The sequence below is a fragment of the Photinus pyralis genome, unplaced genomic scaffold (assembly GCF_008802855.1).
Source record: "Photinus pyralis isolate 1611_PpyrPB1 unplaced genomic scaffold, Ppyr1.3 Ppyr1.4_LG7, whole genome shotgun sequence".
In the NCBI taxonomy this organism is placed as follows: domain Eukaryota; kingdom Metazoa; phylum Arthropoda; class Insecta; order Coleoptera; family Lampyridae; genus Photinus; species Photinus pyralis.
Window position 1 is genome coordinate 13,629,660 of NW_022170738.1, and position 17,051 is coordinate 13,646,710.

The 17,051-nt window shown below is 34.9% G+C and overlaps 1 protein-coding gene across 4 annotated transcripts in view; it reads right to left on the reverse strand.

Moving 5' to 3' along the window:
* Positions 1-1,668: 1,668 nt before the first annotated feature.
* LOC116176551 (putative protein kinase C delta type homolog) overlaps positions 1,669-17,051 on the reverse strand; it is a 76,437-nt gene continuing 61,054 nt past the window's right edge. For all 4 annotated transcript variants that reach the window (XM_031495173.1, XM_031495171.1, XM_031495172.1 and 1 more), the window contains 7 exons: positions 13,607-13,836; positions 13,385-13,558; positions 13,184-13,338; positions 5,802-5,940; positions 5,567-5,755; positions 2,085-2,225; positions 1,669-2,030 (listed from right to left, as the gene is read on the reverse strand). In XM_031495173.1, coding sequence (XP_031351033.1) covers positions 1,881-2,030; positions 2,085-2,225; positions 5,567-5,755; positions 5,802-5,940; positions 13,184-13,338; positions 13,385-13,558; positions 13,607-13,836 — 1,178 coding nt within the window. In that variant the 3' untranslated portion in view covers positions 1,669-1,880. The remainder of the gene's footprint in view (positions 2,031-2,084; positions 2,226-5,566; positions 5,756-5,801; positions 5,941-13,183; positions 13,339-13,384; positions 13,559-13,606; positions 13,837-17,051) is intronic.

Genomic DNA, 17,051 nt, shown 5'->3' on the forward strand with positions numbered 1-17,051 from the left:
ATAGTATATTGAAAGACAAGTGTTACAATGCGACCTACTGTAATACGACTATCTTGTGGCACGAGTGGCGACGCGAAGCGTAGCCCACGAGTGTCCGCAAGATAGGAGTATTACAATAAAGCATTGTAACACGCGTTTTTCATACTATTTTTTCTATTTCGGTGCTTTAATTTAATTAAAAAAATCATTATCAGAAACTATAGGGAACATTAGAACTAACATGTTTTATGTTGGGAACACTTTTTATGCCGTTAAGTTTTAGGTTGGCAGCGTAGTAAGACTGACATTTTGAAGTTCAAACATGGAAGTACCCAACGAAGTACCTACTTGTACTAACTAGTAACTGCCAACTTAAGAGATGAGTTACCAAAAAAAAAAGACTATAATCACTGTCTTTGTACAACTGTTTTCGGCCGAAAACAGTTGTACAAAATCATCATTGTGACACCGAAATAGAAAAAATGTATTTTCCACATTTTCAAACTTGTTGAGCCGCTAATACTTACCTATACAGTGGGGTTTAGTATACTGTGAAGTAGATTGATGCTTCACCGCATATTGGTTTATATGCATACAATCCTAAAACATGTTGCGTAAGAAAAATCGCAGCCAGAAATTCGCAGAAAAGGGATTTTCACCAAGAGACCGATAATTAACCAAATTATCACTTATTAGCTCATTCCTTGTTCCACGTTTCATTAAATTAATGAAAGCTGTATTTGACTTATTAGCCTCGCGTTACAAGTCTTTCTAGGTATATTCAGGTTACACTCGGATGTGAAATGGCAGAAGTAATTAGTTTAAATCACAAAGAGTCACGAGAAACAGTTTAGGAAACGTTTGTTATTTCCGTTAAAGAATAGTATTTATGGATCCAAAGAAAGTTGATGTTTTCGGCGCCTTATGCGAGCACAAATTTTCTTCTTTATTAAACCACATTCTGTGTTAACTAGAAACGCAATTTTACGCACGTGCCGTACAAAAACATAAATAATTGTTATTAATAGTAGAAAGTTCGCACAAGCTGTTTTACCTAGTCGAGTGTGATTTAATTATAATATAATTAATAAACGTTTCAGTGTCTTTCGGCGGCATCGCGGGGCTCTTCTTGGGCTTCAGTTTATTATCCGGCGTTGAACTTATTTACTACTTCACCATGCGAGCTTGCTGCATGATTTACCGTGAGCCGAGAGAATTAGAAAGACTTCAGAGACAAGAGATAGTTAAACCCAAGCCTAATTATGATTTAAGCTTAATCCCTTACTTTGTAAAACCGCCATCGCCTAGTAGCGGAATCGGCATTGTGGCCGGAAACCACTATGGCAATAATTTGAAGCTGTACACAAAGCAGGTAGGATAATCTTAATATTGGCAAAGAAATTAAATCTTTTCCAGAAGGTTCAGCCTATCAAGAGGGAAAGCATTAAGAAACCGGGAAAAGGTATCCAGGCGCCTTTCGGCATTGAATTTCTACCGTAAACTTCTAAATGAATTTATTGACAAAAGTTTAAGTACAAGTTGTTAAATTGTGTGTGTAATTCATACTTCTTCGCTATTTACAATCTAGAAACAGAAGGAGCTAATTAACTATCAAGCTGTCTAAAGAACATAGATCCCTCTCACTTCTTGTAGGTACGGCATAATCAGTTCATTGTACTTGGACAGTACTTCATTCAGTATAAGTAATATAAAACTAGGCAAAATTAATATTATTAGGAAGTCTAGCGTCGTTTGTTTAAATAGAAATTGCACGGGTAATTATTAGATTTTTCGCAAACCACGCACATCTTGAGATTCCACGAAACAGGGTTTCAACCTATCATCGGTAAGTATACCAACTTCAGGAAAATACTTGGCACCGCTGTCAGAGATTCCTCATTTTACTTATCGGTAGCGTTAGGATTAGTGTAGCTGAAACCTTGAAATTGGCTTTGATCCATGGACTGCAGGATGTTCTTATCGATCGGCGTTAGTTTGGCCTTTTCGACGGTGAAGTTTTTGTCGAAGTACTGCGTGTCGAGTGGATGAAGCTGGAACAGAAGGATGAGGGGACGTGTTCGAGTTGAGCGATGGGATACACTTACCAGTTTCGGTTTGAAGGGCGGATCGAGCAATCGCGCTTCAAGTCGTTCCCAACTGATTGGTTTGAAGAATGGTTGGTCTTGGATGTCGCCGGATGGACACATTTTGTTACCTAGTCTCTTGTTCGCATCTTTTTCTAACAGCTGCAAGAAAAATAGGTGGTTTATTAGTACATACTAAACTGTCACATGTAAATGTTACACATTGGTTTCAATAAACTAAGTAGTTGAAACTTCGTTAATGGCAAATCGCAATCCTAATACTTATAGTTACTATCGTCAACTACAGACAGTAGGTTAGGTATCTACCTACATTTACCACTCAAGCTTTCCCTATCTCCCTACCCCCGTTACCCGTGTAGGGGCGGGAAAGAATAACCCTACCGCAGAGGGCACTGCGTGTCGTAAGAGGCGACTAAACAAATGCATCTCGGATTCATTCCCGAGTGATTGAAGGGTGGAGTGTTTGATGTTTTCAAATACCTCATTCGTTCGACTAGTGAAGGGAACGTGAAGGAAGGGCGTTTGCAGAGATTTATTAAGTCTCGTATCCGCGACTTTTCCTTAACAACCGATCACGGCTGGGTACGATACAATCACAGTTATCTTTTCCTACTGAACGAAACTTGTAACTTTGTACCCATATTATGAAATCATAAACATTTCCAATGTTAAAAACAATGGTTCCGCGATACTGTTGACAATTGACACTTGATATTCGAAAGTATTTTAACGCATCCTATATCCTATATGTAAGCCACTATTATAGGCGCTTTGTTTGTCTGTCTGTCCGGCGGGCAATATCATAATTTTGTTTGGGTAGGATCCATAACTGCCATTTTTTGTGACAAATTCAAACTATAATGTAGCGTCCCAAAACGCATGGAAAATTGCTATTCTGTCTTTTTAATCACAATGAAAGTACTCAACTTTTTGATTTCTGATATCATTTAGACAAGAAGAAGTAGAAATACTTTTTTGAATTATAGACAGAAATGAAAGCATGATTTGACTGATCAGAATAAAGGTGCTAGTTAAGTGGCCAAATCGAAAAACGACTCTGTTTCTTAGTTCTAACGGCATTTTATGAGCCATTTTGGCCACATGGTTTTTTAGATGTAAAAAAATGTGCTGAATCCGATTCTGGATGTTGCCAGGCCGAATTTTGCACTAGTTCACAAATACAGCACGATGGCGCCACTATCTATTGTATTGTGTACTATTTAGTACTAAATTGTTTTCCATAATTTATTACTTATATATACGTAAGAGTTGGTTAATTAACTTCATAGCTAGTTCGGAAAATGTAGGAAAATATATCCTGTGGTGATATACAGAGTGTCCCAAAAAAGCTGTGAATTAATTTAAATTAGGGTTTTACATTTTCCTCGGCAAATTTTGTTTGTTATTAAATTTAGTGCTTTTTAATAACCGTTGGTAAATATTTAAGTTTTTTCCAACTATATATATAAATAAAAATTGCGTATTTTTTCCAATGAATTCAAATCTGCAATTAAAAAAACAAAACCATATCGCATTTTTCAGATGATAACAAAAATGTGACTTTGATATGGAACACCCTGTGTATTATTACATAATATGACAGGTTATTAAATTCTTTATAAAACCATATAGCAAAAATATTTTAAATACCCAACGTTTTCAAATTATTGACGATCTCCTAGGACCTAGAGAGTTTATAATTTTGCGGTGCCTATCCATCTGTCCCGAGATCTGTTCATTAGCACGATTCCTCGAAAACGAATAGACCGCCGATTATGATGAAATTTTGCATTTGGATTCTTTATTAGAGTTATAGATCGGAGTTCGTGAATTGGCAATGTACGTAAAAAAATAAAGATGGCCCTTTTGACATCTCCGTTAGTTATAAACCGAATTGCATGAAATTCAATATGGGCATAGTCGAGGGCATAGTTTTAGCCATATAATACGCAACGCCAAAAGTTGGACCTAATCAATTTTACATTCACAGTGCCCTTTTTGAATTGCAAACTTTTTTATTTATGAAAGTATTTAAATAAAACTTGATACATAGGCACTTGGAATAAAAGCAAATCTAACACCAGGTTCAAAATTTGGTTTTTCACATGCTGTAGCCACTACCTATAGTAGTATTTCAAGTAGTATTAACACAGACTAGTATATGTTGTCTGTGGTATTAAATGGCATTAAATGTAAATTAATTACATTAAGATAGCATTAACCACATTAAATTACATTAACTGAATTAACTTGAAATTAACTGCATTTACAGAATATATTAACTACATTAAAAGTTAATTTTGATTCATTAAGTACTATTTGTACACCGAATTAACTAGGTGGTTTACCCCTCGGTTCCCACCGACACAGTGCAGCGGCGCCACTTGCTACACTCGAATTGTTTATTTACCGCCCGCCAAGATACAGACTTTATATACAAAAAATATGATTACATTTTTGGGAGTAATGTTCAGAAGTAACTTATTTAGAAAACTGTCGGTTTACTTTTTCCATAAATCGTCTTGATTGAGAGCAAAACAATAAAACAGGTTAGCGCAATAATCGGTGCAAAATATCTAATCTTTAAACAGCCGGTATTCAGTTGCTATAAACTTTTTTAAAAAAATATTCCGAACATTTTGTAGATAAAGGTCTAAATTTATAAAATATAACATTTATATATTATTAATATAAAATTTTATTTTTCAAAAACAACTTGAGTTTTTTAGGCGGGCGCTCTTATGGAAATTTACATTTCCAGTGGGTGCAGTAGGTACCGAAGGGCGTAGAGTTGCATCTTCTCATGATGCTGTAGCCGGGGACATTTTGTACCATACATATTGTTTCGCAAATGCGATAAGGGACACTGAAGAATCGAATGATCAGACTAGTCCTCCTAAAAACTTGGCTTTAAATAAAATATGCTATGAACTAAAAGTGCACAAATATCTACAAGTGTCTTGGCGACTGCTTCAATCGTAAAAAAAATGAGCAGAATCATGAAGAAATTTAAGTTCCGTTAAAATTTTTGAACGAAATATAGGTAATACATTTACCGTCAGAATTATCTCTATATTGTTACCGTGTTGTCTGTACAATGTACCCAATATATAAGTTTTGCAATTTTCTGTGCCTCCTGTAGGTATGTTTTTTTAACACCTCAATCCGAAAAACTATGTAAAATGCGTCTGGCATAAAAATTTATATATTTGGCCGCCATATTGGCCGCCATTTTGAAATCAGCCAAAAATCAGCTTGGCAACATCCGAATTCGGGTTCAGCAGACATTTTTACCCTTATAAACGCACGTTTCCAAAATGGCTCATTAAATGCCGTTAGACTTGCGATTTATTAATTATGGCCACCCAACTATGCCGAAGCTGAGAAGTAAATTTAAATCCAATTCGGATGAAGTGTCCGGCATATAGACAGATAAACAGATAAGTTAAACGCTATTCCTGAACTTTCCAAATTATACTTACCAATAAAATTATAGAATTTGCTTCAGTACTCAAGTATCTAGGAATTAGCGGTTTCTCGTTGCAAATCGACCAAAATAGTTCATCCTCATCACATCCGCTGAAGGGCGACTGTCCAATTAGCATCTCGTATAAAAGTACGCCGTACGACCACCAGTCCACGCACTGATTGTAATGCTGCCCTTTAATAATCTACGAATAATTAATTATTATCGATTAAAGAATATAGAAAACTTACTTCGGGGGCCATGTAATCCGGTGTGCCACAGAAAGTGTCTGCCATCCTGTCCAAGAATATTTGCAATTTGCACATTCCAAAATCGGCTATTCGAACATGCCCGTCAAAATCGAGTAGAATGTTGTCGAGCTTTAGGTCTCTGTAACAAATTCGTATTTGAGGACTCTTAAAAAGCGACCGAATTTACTATTCTGCGATTGTGGGGTAAATTTGAAATGCGCGCACTTGACTTGGGTGAAAAAGGGTAAAACACTCCCACTATTTTAATTTTCAAAGCGCTTTTACATGCAAAACAACATGAATTTCTCAGTTCTGAGGAATTATAGCTTAAACATAAAGAAATGTTTTCCCCAAACGAAACTGCGATGAAAACCTAATTATAAGAGTTTGTACGATTTTCACAAGCTTTATGTCATTGATTTCTAGCTTTGCTAATAATTAATAAAGATTGGCGGTTTCAGTTCAATGCATTTATTGAATTGTACCTAATTAGGATTTTTTGCATACGAAAGTAACGTCTAGATGCGTAATTATAGGTCTGACAGATTTCTTTACAAGTGTAGAGGTACCTACGACTCATAATTATTCGCAATTTTCGAACCAATTTTTTATGAAGTAAAAAGAACAAGAGGCATGTTTTAAATCACCCTCGATCGATTCCTTAAGCAAAGGAATCGCTGCTTTTAGAAAGCATCCACTTTTTGACACTGATCAGTAGGTAGATGACTGATGATTACCTATGTGTATAATTGTCAACGTATGGTCGAGCCTTATTATGATGGAAACGAATTTTTATGCGCACTTTTCGTCTTAATGCTCAAGTTGAGCTGCTAAACTTCACTGTTGATGCTCATCATATTATTAACCTTTCTAATATCAAATGATCTTCCAATTTATGATTCTGTTTTTTTACTCACCATACCACCAGGGACACTTAAGTCCACACAAACGTAAAAATTCTATCTGCCAGTGATTTGTAGTTACAGACCATGATTTGTTTTAAAAATTACTTTATGAAGAACAATGTAAATAACTTGAAAACCACCAATTTTAGGGATAGGACAATGTCATATCAATCGAATCGAAATTTTCTCTAGAATTACTACCTGAAATTAAAAAAAGGGACATTCCAATTGAAAAAAACCAGTTGATCTTTTAAAAAAAACTAAAAACATTGTGAATATCCGTGAAAAATCATTCGAATAACCAGCATTTTTATTTACCCAAAATGTTATTGTTTTACGTCTAATAGTCACTAAGATATACAAAGCTTCAAAGCCCCCGCTTTAACTGTCAATTTTTTTCTTCAAATACAAATAAATATCTCTAAAACAGAGATGGTCATAGATATTGTCTGGTAAACTGACATTAATTTTCAAACAAGAATCTAAATGTGAAATAAAAACTGAGGGAATGCTGAGGGTTTCCAATTAATATAAGGAACTGGATACCTACTTCCGGTTGGAAGTATTAGAAAACTGTCATTATTTTAAAAAAAAGAGTAGTTTGTGGTCGAGAACCTTTGTGTGTACATTTTTTAAACGTATCTTTTCTACTTTCCTACAATGCTAATATTGTCCCTGACCCTGTATAGTGTTGTACTGACTATACTGAGATCTTTTGATATTTTACTCTCAATTTTTTGAACGTCATATTTGCTGTTGGGATCAAATACTTTCGCCGAACATCTTTCTAATGGCATAATCTAGAAACTTACAAAATACAAATATCAAAAATCAACTAAATTTCGTACATCAGTGAATTGCTGGTTCAAATTTGGGTTCAGGAATAGGAGAACTTAAAAATGTAGAAATAAAATAAAATATTTTTTAGCTGATTCAGTATTATGGTAAGGATTGGGATATTTTCAAAAATGTTGTAATTTTAACAACTTGACGAGTGCTTCATTTAGTAGATTAAAATGATTCACTTTGCTTGAAATATGTTATCGCGAACGTAGGTTTCCAAAAATGTAATACAAAATCGAATAAAACAAGTTTCCATTGGCCGGGGTCATCAGTGTTATCGGAGAAACGGTGTCGTCACTCGCAAAAGATTACATTTTACCTGTTTCTTAAAGGTAGTTTGTGTTTCGCGTTCAAATCGGGTGGTGCGTTTTGATCATAGATTTTGGTATGCGTACTAAAAAAACACCAAGGGTGAGTTTTTTCATTAAACTTAGTACTACTTTGCTTGTTTACTTGTAAACCGACAACTATTTGATTTGGTCTAATTAACGGGACGAATAATTAACCTTTCAATTCGCGGTGACTCAAATTACAAATCTTAGAATTTTGATATACAGGGTCCCAAGAGTTGTACAGGATTATTTTGCGCGCCATGAATTTCATTTCAGCAATGCAATACTTTGCATAAGATCTTATGAAAAACATTGCCAGGTTTATTTCGACATGGCACTCTAGATACCCATCATGATCGCTTGTTGATTAGTTGAAACAATTGACTGCGCCCTTATCCAATAAATTAAAAACATTCAACTGCGTTCTCAATTTGTCATCATCAAAACTTCAAAACGTTGGCTTTATGATGAGTCATTTTTGTTTTATTGTTGAACATTTTAAACCGCCATCAAATTAATACTTGAAATGAATAATCCACTTCACAACTTTTGCTTATCAGATATAACAATAAGAGGGAGGGGTGCAAAGTTCCTCCAATGATTTAAGCATATTAAAGAAATACAACAGCGAAACAAAACAAATTTCACATAAATAATTAAAATTAAATTTTAGACGCCGTTTTCGGAAAAATTCCTCTCTAATATCGTGCTAGCGCCTAAAACTTTAAATTACGTTATAGGAAAAATGACACATTTTAGAATACCCTTCCTTCTCTCTGTGGGCGGTAATTTTTTGCGCATTTTTCTAAATGTTGATGTTTGGACGATCATTATGTAATATTGGGGTATGGGGATCTCGTAAACCGTAGGAGATGCAAAATCGCTTAATTGGGCAAAGTTATACAGAATTTTATGCTGACTAATTTTAATAGTTAATTTTAATTTTTTCTCAGTTTTCTGATGTGCTAAAATAAAATTGTTATGACGTGGATTTCGAGTAAATCACAGTAACTTTCTTCTTTCTTATGGGCGCCATATTGGATTTTTACGTCACTTGATAGAGAAAAAAATTACAAAATTAGTGATACTAAGCACTTGATTCGTTTAGGAATCAACCTTGAATTTTGGCCTAAATTATTTGTTATGGCATGGCTGATTGTGATTGAAATCAAATTCATTCGTTCTATACTCTTTTTCTCTACCGAATGACGTAAAAAAACAATATGGCGTTAATAAGCAATAAGAAAGTTGATGTGATTTTCACGAAACCCACAAGTCATAAAAATTTTACTTTACACCGTCAGAAAGCTATAAGAAAAATTCGTTAAGGGTTTGTTAAAATTATTTTTTGATATATAAATAAAAGAGAGCCAGCACATTTTCGAAAGTGACGTTTTTCGGTTTTTTGGTCATAACTTCGCTATTTGTGGAGTTACAAAACAACTTTAAAACGGAAAATTAATCGGCATAAAATTCTGCATAACTAAACCTTGTATTACCTTCCAGTATTGTGTCTTTTAAAATTTCTAAACATTCTACATATTGTTAGCATGATGCGACTGATGACTGAGTATCCTTCTAGCGGCGTATGCAATGAGAGAACGATCAAATCTAAACAAATTCGGAAAATTGGCACCTTTCCAACAATATGTCATTGACTATTTTGGCATTTAAAATAGCAGTTGTTGTCACGAATTAAGAAGCTTATTTTACCTAAGTTCTTGGCCTAGCCTAACCCCCCTCGATCGCTGGGAGCTCTGGCGTTTTTGAGACCACGCGAAATCTGACCTAAACTTAATTCCTGTCTTTCATGCTACAGGTAAAGTTCTCTTATACGGGGTGTCAATTTTAAAACTTGCAGTCGGCAAACTAAAGAAGATATTGAAAATCGCGCAAAACCGTTTCGGGGGTATCGAAGGGGAACCAGAATGACGTTATGAGTGACAACCTTCCACCCTCCTTAACCCCCCAGCCCCCCTTTTCAGACATCCTAAATGGCAACCCCATACTTGTGACATCCTTGGAAAGCTACTGAAAAATGCTTTCCAGTGGTACTAATAAAGTCAATATTCATTAAGACAATTTAACAAAAATTTAATAATTAACAAAAAAACTAAATGTTGGCATTGAGGGATTTATGGCAAATTGGCCAAGAACTTCAACCTGGGCTGCTTCCTTAAGCAATTTTTTTTTATTGATAACAGATCCCGTTTCTTCGAATTTAGCGACCAAATCTTGAACATAGACATGGCTTAATTTTTATTTCTTTTTGTTAATTATTAAATTTTTGTTAAATTGTCTTAATGAATATTGGTACCACTGGAAATTTTCAGTAGCTTTCCAAAGATGTGTCACAAGTATGGGGTTGCCATTTAGGATTTTTGAAGAGGGAGGTTAAGGGTGGTGGGGGGTTGTCACTTATAACGTCATTCTGGTTCCCCCTCGATATCCCTGAAATGGTTTTGCGCGATTTTCAATATCTTCTTTAGTTTGAAAAATATGGCAAGTTTTAAAATTGACACCCCGTATATAGATCCCTTATTGTGATCGGATATAATAAATGTCTTCTTGCATTATATAGCGTAGATTTTTAGTGCACTTTCACTTTCAAAAAATAAAAAGTGCACTTTTTCGCTTTTGATGTCATTTTTTTGAATTTTTAAAAGGAATTTTTTTGGGTCTATTACCTATACAAAGTAACTTTTTCCGAAAATTTCGATTCAACTTGTCTTCGGATTTGCACATAATCGTGTTCGATTTGACACAGTTCATTATTCGTGCCAAACTGTCTCCAATTTCCAATCATTTAAAACACGAGTTACATCATAATGCAATTTTGAGTCAATGTCAATGTTTGAAACCCAAAAAAAGGGCCTCAAATCTTCGCCAAACTTTTGCACCCACTTAACCTTGAAGTACATTTTTCACTAAGATTTTTGAAAAAATTTGCTTTTTCATATTGATTTTGTAAGCATATATTACGGAGCAGAGCTGGGCAGTATTCGATTTTGTAAATACTTTTTAGTATTCAAATCCTTTAAAGTATTCAAATACTTTGTAATTAAATACTTTTATGGAAGCAGTATTTGTTTTTGTAACTCAAATACTTTCACAAATATTTAGTATTCGAATACTTCGCATAGTATTTGAATACTTAAACCTTCCTTTTTTTTACCAAAAATCGACTACTCCAAAATTTCTCGGGAAACACTTTTTCTTATTAATTTTGGTACGTAGAATCCAAAACAATTCGTTCTTTTTCGATCAGACTTCTCAATCAAAAGTAATAGACTATTAGAAACCAATTTCGAAAGAAAATTCAAAGGGCTGTAACTTTTGAACTAGTAGCCCAATCTTGGAACTGTTTGAAATTATGGATTCTACAGGCCACATTCTATAAGAAATTTTTTTTTCCGGTCGATCTGAGACAATTTTTTTTGCGGGCCTCAAAAAAGGCAGTGTATAACCTTCCTTTTTTACCAAAAATCGACTACACCAAAATTTCTCGGGAAAACACTTTTTCTTATTAATTTTGGTGCGTAGAATCCAAAACAATTCGTACTTTTTCGATCAGACTTCTCAATCGAAAGTTATAGACCAGAAACCAATTTCGAAAAAAATTCAAAGGGCTGTAACTTTTGATCTAGTAGCCCAATCTTCAAACTGTTTGAAATTATGGACTCTCGATCGATCTCGATCTCAGACAATTTTTTTCCGGTCTCAAAAAAAGGCAGTACTTTTAAGTTATTCAAATATTTGAGAACAATTTAGAAATATTTAGGGAAAGTTTCCATTGTCACAAAATCAAATATAAAAATCCGATACATCTGAATACCGAACTCGATAGTCTACGTAACTTAAAAACAATAGGGACCTTTCTTATATCCTTAAGACCATGTGTACCAATTTTCAAAGCGATCGCACGTTTCTAAACAAGTTATCATGCACACGGACAAACGGATGGTCAAAAATGGATCTGTTCCAAAATCGCTAGGATTAATTTCAGAAAGGCGTACGTATCATGTGCACGACGTACGATCGCTTTGAAAACTGGTAAGCGTATTCTTATAGAAATAAGAAAGGTCCTGGTAGGTACCTCCTATATAATACTATAATAATAATAATAATAATAATACGCTTTTACTCCCCTTAAATTTGTATATAACAATAGAAATATAAAAAAAGCTAACCCCATACAAAGTAACTTGAATTTTTTAAGTACCTAGTATTAAGCCTTTTATCTAGTATACTATTTTAAATTTTTAATGTATTTGAGTGACAAGTATTAGAATACTTTTGAAAGTATTCGAATACCTTTGAAAGTATTCGAATACTTTTGAAAGTATTCGAATACATTCTAAAGTATTTGAATACTTATTTTTTAAGTATTTGAATACTTTTCAATGTATCTGTATCTAGTATTCGCTTGTGCTGGACGTAAAAGTATTTAGTATTCAAATACCTTTGATTTGTGTTAAGTATTTACTATTTAGTATTCAAATACTTTTTGAAAGTATTCTGCCCAGCTCTGTTACAGAGGTGGTCTCTAAACTAATCATTTAGTAACAAAAATTCCAAAGAATTTCACCGGCATTTTGCGCCCATTTTGGTTTATTTTTTTTAATGTTTACTTTTGTATCGTTTTGCAAAGAACGATTTCCCATGTCAACAAAAATTCCATCGACAGCAACTCTTTTTTCATCATATAGTACCTACTTAAAATTGAGAAAAAAATTGATACGTGTAATTTAAACTTTAGATCAATTCATCAAGTATGCCATGCGGTTCTTTATGCACGGAAGAAAACTTTAATTTCCGAGTCAAATTGTATCCAAAACCGCTGAATGAGCAAATTATTGCTTTTAAAGCATGATTCCTGATATGTTTCTGGAATGGGTCGTGACTGGTAATGTCACAATTATAAATGTATTACCTACATGAAACAATATCTACTGATCTTGTGTTCGATAAAGAACTTTTGAAATTTATTGGGAAATGAAAAGTACCTGAATAGAGAATTAAATCCATAGCGATGATCGAAAAAGTATCTAAAAATTGTTTAGAAAGGGAAATGTAAACATAATGGAAACCTTGCCAAAGAAAATTCCATTTGAATATTCATAAATTCATTCTGGTGTGGAAATGAATATCTTAATCTACGCAATGCAACCTACACATCTACTAAGGGAAAACATCTGTAAATTATGAATGGTGGAGACGTCTAAAAACAAAGATAATTTAAACGCAAATCTGGAACAACGAACTCGTATGACTTGTAAACGATGTAACACTGTTTACTTACCTATACACGATTCCTTTGCTGTGTAAAAACTTTAAACCGGAAGCGATTTCTGCCGCGTAAAAACGCGCACGGGGTTCTTGAAATCTTCCCGATTGTTGAATGTGAAACATGAGATCGCCACCATTCAGGTACTCCATTACGAAGAACAGATGTGACTGCAACACATGTTTCAACTACGATTCTTTGCCTTAGTCGTCTTACCTCTGTTTGGAACGTACAAAGTAAATGACATAAATAGGGGTGCTTAGTTCCTAACGCTAATACTTTTCTTTCGATAAGCGTACACTCTACATCATCGTCCTCCAATACAACATCCTTCTTCAAGCACTTAACTGCATAATAATACTCGGTATTCTTCAGTTCGGCCAGCAACACCTAAGGAAGAGGCTGAGGATGAACCGTTCCAAACTGTTCCAAGCTCACCTTTCCAAAGCTGCCCTTTCCCAGCACCTTCAAGAACTGAAAATCTTCAATATTGTACTTTCTAAATCGCGGTATCGTGGTAGCCGGCGGCGTGATCCTTCCGCTCTTCTGGTAGCCGACGAACGTACAAGATTGCAGGATTTCGTCATTGGGCAAGTCGGTCGAATCCACCGCGAACGCCGGATTGTGGGCCGGATTCGAGGTGGGCGAATCTCTATTTTCCGAACTACCTACAAACACAAAACGTCTTTAGTTTCACATCAAAATTGGAATATTTGGCATGTGTACGAGAACCGTATATTTGAGCAGAATTCGTTTTCCTCGCATCGGTTTCGCTTCCATTTTTCTTTTTTTAATATATAACTTGGCAGTCCCAATTGACTGATTTGATTACGTTGTGTCGGCGTTTTTTGATCGTTAATTCGAACATGTTGCAATTTTCTAAAGGGGACGGTTCCAAATAATATTAATGGTCGCCGGGGTTTATTGACCTAGTTAATTACGCGTCTTGATGTAAAAATAGCGCGATAGGTACGTGAAAATTATTTCTGGCTGGAAATTGCAATAAAGTGTGATAATTGAGTAAGGCAGTGACAGGTTCGGTCACTTCAGTCGTGGCGAACTAATTAATTTTGTGAAAAACTGTATCATTAGACACAATTATCTTAATGTTTGCATTTTTGGCTAGGACCATTCGTTTTTGAAAGAATATTAGATACCGAGTTTCATGATTGAAGCAATATTTGATGATCTGTTTCAGCATCTCAGCAGCTCAGAAACGTACCTAACATTTCTTGTCCATTTCAATTGTACAACAAGCATCTTATGGAGGGATGCTTGTTGGCGAAAGCTTATCATAGCTCCATAAATACTTACTGTAAGTAAACCTCCTGTGAAATTCAATAGGTAGGAAAGACAATGAACTTACAAGCAATAGAATAACAACACGTATCCCAAATCAATAATTCATGTAATTGAGGTCGAGATATAAGAATGTTCATAGCAGGAAAATGTGTAATCCTAAAACAGTTTCGTGTAATTATACCAATAAGTGCACAACTATACAAACAACCCAAATTCAGCGACTCCCTCTGGGTTAAATTGTGATATGAACAAACTTAGTTGCACGAAGCATTTTATCTTTGCTTTTATACGTAAAAATTTGAACTTTATCAATTGCGAAAAACCGCATCAGTCGTAAAATGTTAACCACATTGGTACCTTCACCAGAAACCATAAGTAGATGCGTTTTTCCGACAAAAAATTCAGTCCATATCCTCTCCTTAATGTTACTCAAGAGTCGTTGTAGCCCTAAATAGCTTTCGATGAACACAACAAAATCTTGTTTGAATGTCTCCTTCGGTAATAGTAAGAGAGGGGCGTCAGTAGCTATAAAAACGTGAGTGTCAGTCAGGACATTCTTGCAATAATTTTTGTAATCCTTAACAGTCTGCCGCAAGTTTTTGTCTTTTTTAAACACATTTTCCACCACGTGACGCAATGTTACTTGCATTCCTTTACCGTCCACGTCATAGGCGCATGATGTAAAGTACGGATTGCACACCAACATGAAAACGGTAACAAAGTTAAATTTGTGCATGGAACCAAACTTCACACTTACGGACACTTGGTGGAAACAGGCGACGCTGCAATGAATGGCATTTTCTGGGGGTCTGTTTCAAGCCACGACATAAACAGCACTAAGCAATTATTATCGCGTTAAGGCGCACAGTATTGACATTTGTTGTACCTACAGTATTGGTAGGTACTCGTCTATCCTTATAAAATATTGTACATATTGTGTCCATCGACTAAATGTTTTTGAAAACTTCTCTTTACCTATATTGTCTTTTATAACTACATGCAGCCGCGCATATTAATAGTTTTATTCCAATCAACCAAACGTATAATTGCACAGAGTATAATTCGATCGGGCAGAAAACAGATTGAAGGAAATTAATTATGCTGAGCTAGTGTGGTTGATCAATGAAGAAATTCTTGTGAGGAAATTTTAGAGAGCAGAATTCATTTGTTAAATGGCATTGCCTATGTTTTATAGAAATTGACGAAATTTAAGGCTACGCACGAAATTTCGGTGCAAATTACGGACAATTTTTAAACAATTAACGTTGTCCCCTTGCCCCCTTACCTTTACTTATTATTAGGGACCGGACTTATATGCATGAAAACACGTCAAAAATGCACATACAGGGTAAGTTTTTTTTTATTTTAAGCTTTGAGATCTCGGAAACCGAAAAGAAAAAAAATCTAAAATCGAAAGATCTGGCAATCTTGGTGGCCAAAGGACCGGCCCGTTCCTACCTATCCAAGAATTTGGAAATAGTTGGTTTAGGGGCTCTTCTACTTGCAGTTGGTTGTGCGGCGGAACACCGTCGTGTTGAAACCAGCGTAAATTACACCGTGTTCCCAAATCTAATTCATCCAACATATTTTGAAATTCATTCTGTAAAAAATTGAGATAACGCTATGGCGTGCGAAATTTGCGTCGTAAATGAAAGGTCCAAGAATTCGCGAGCCAATAATTCCGCGCCAAACATTAAATCCAAATTTTCTTTGAGGCCTTCTTTCACGAAGTCTTCTAGGATTTTCCTGCATCCACAAATGTTCATTGTGCCTATTGAACATACCGCAATTGGTAAATCTGATTTTATCGGTCCATAAAATTTGATTTTAAAACTCTAGATCCTGTTGAATCATATTATTGTACCAATTGCTAAAGACAATTCTCCTGGATGCAGTGTCGGTCCTACTGATAAGTGATACTAATGTGTGAAATTTATGTTTCTTCAAAATTCTCACGATTGTGCTTTGCTGCAATTTTCCGAGTCGAAGTAGAAGGATTCTGGTCAATGTAGGCCAATACATTTACTTGGATTTCCTCGTTAATAACGCGTTCAGCCCTGTTTGGTTTCGAAAAGGAACCAAACTGACGCAAATTTCGGTATACATTGTTGAACGTCGGCAGAGATGGTTGACGTCGATTTTGGTAAAATTGTCGGTACCGTTCGACAGCACGAACACTATTTCTATTACAAACAATAAAACATTCGACCATATTAAGTTTAAATTGTATTTACAGAACTGTCATCTTTCAACTAAAACAATGAGTAGCAGTATTTTGTTTGATTAATAATATGAAAATTCCTGCAGCGCGTTTATTTAACAAAATACAATTAGCAAGCCTTATATCGTTATAAAGTGAAAAATATGTCCTTTTTAAAAATGTCAAAGACAACTCTGACTACCACTTAAAAAAATTAAAGGTTGTATTATTACTCAAAACCTGTAAAATCGAGAAGGAAATTACTATGTTCATCATGTTAAGCATTCAATTGACTAAAACTTTTATTCGTGTCATTTTGTTGTATTTCTAATAATATCGATTCTACAACATTTAAAAGAAAAATCACTAAATCCGTTTTTC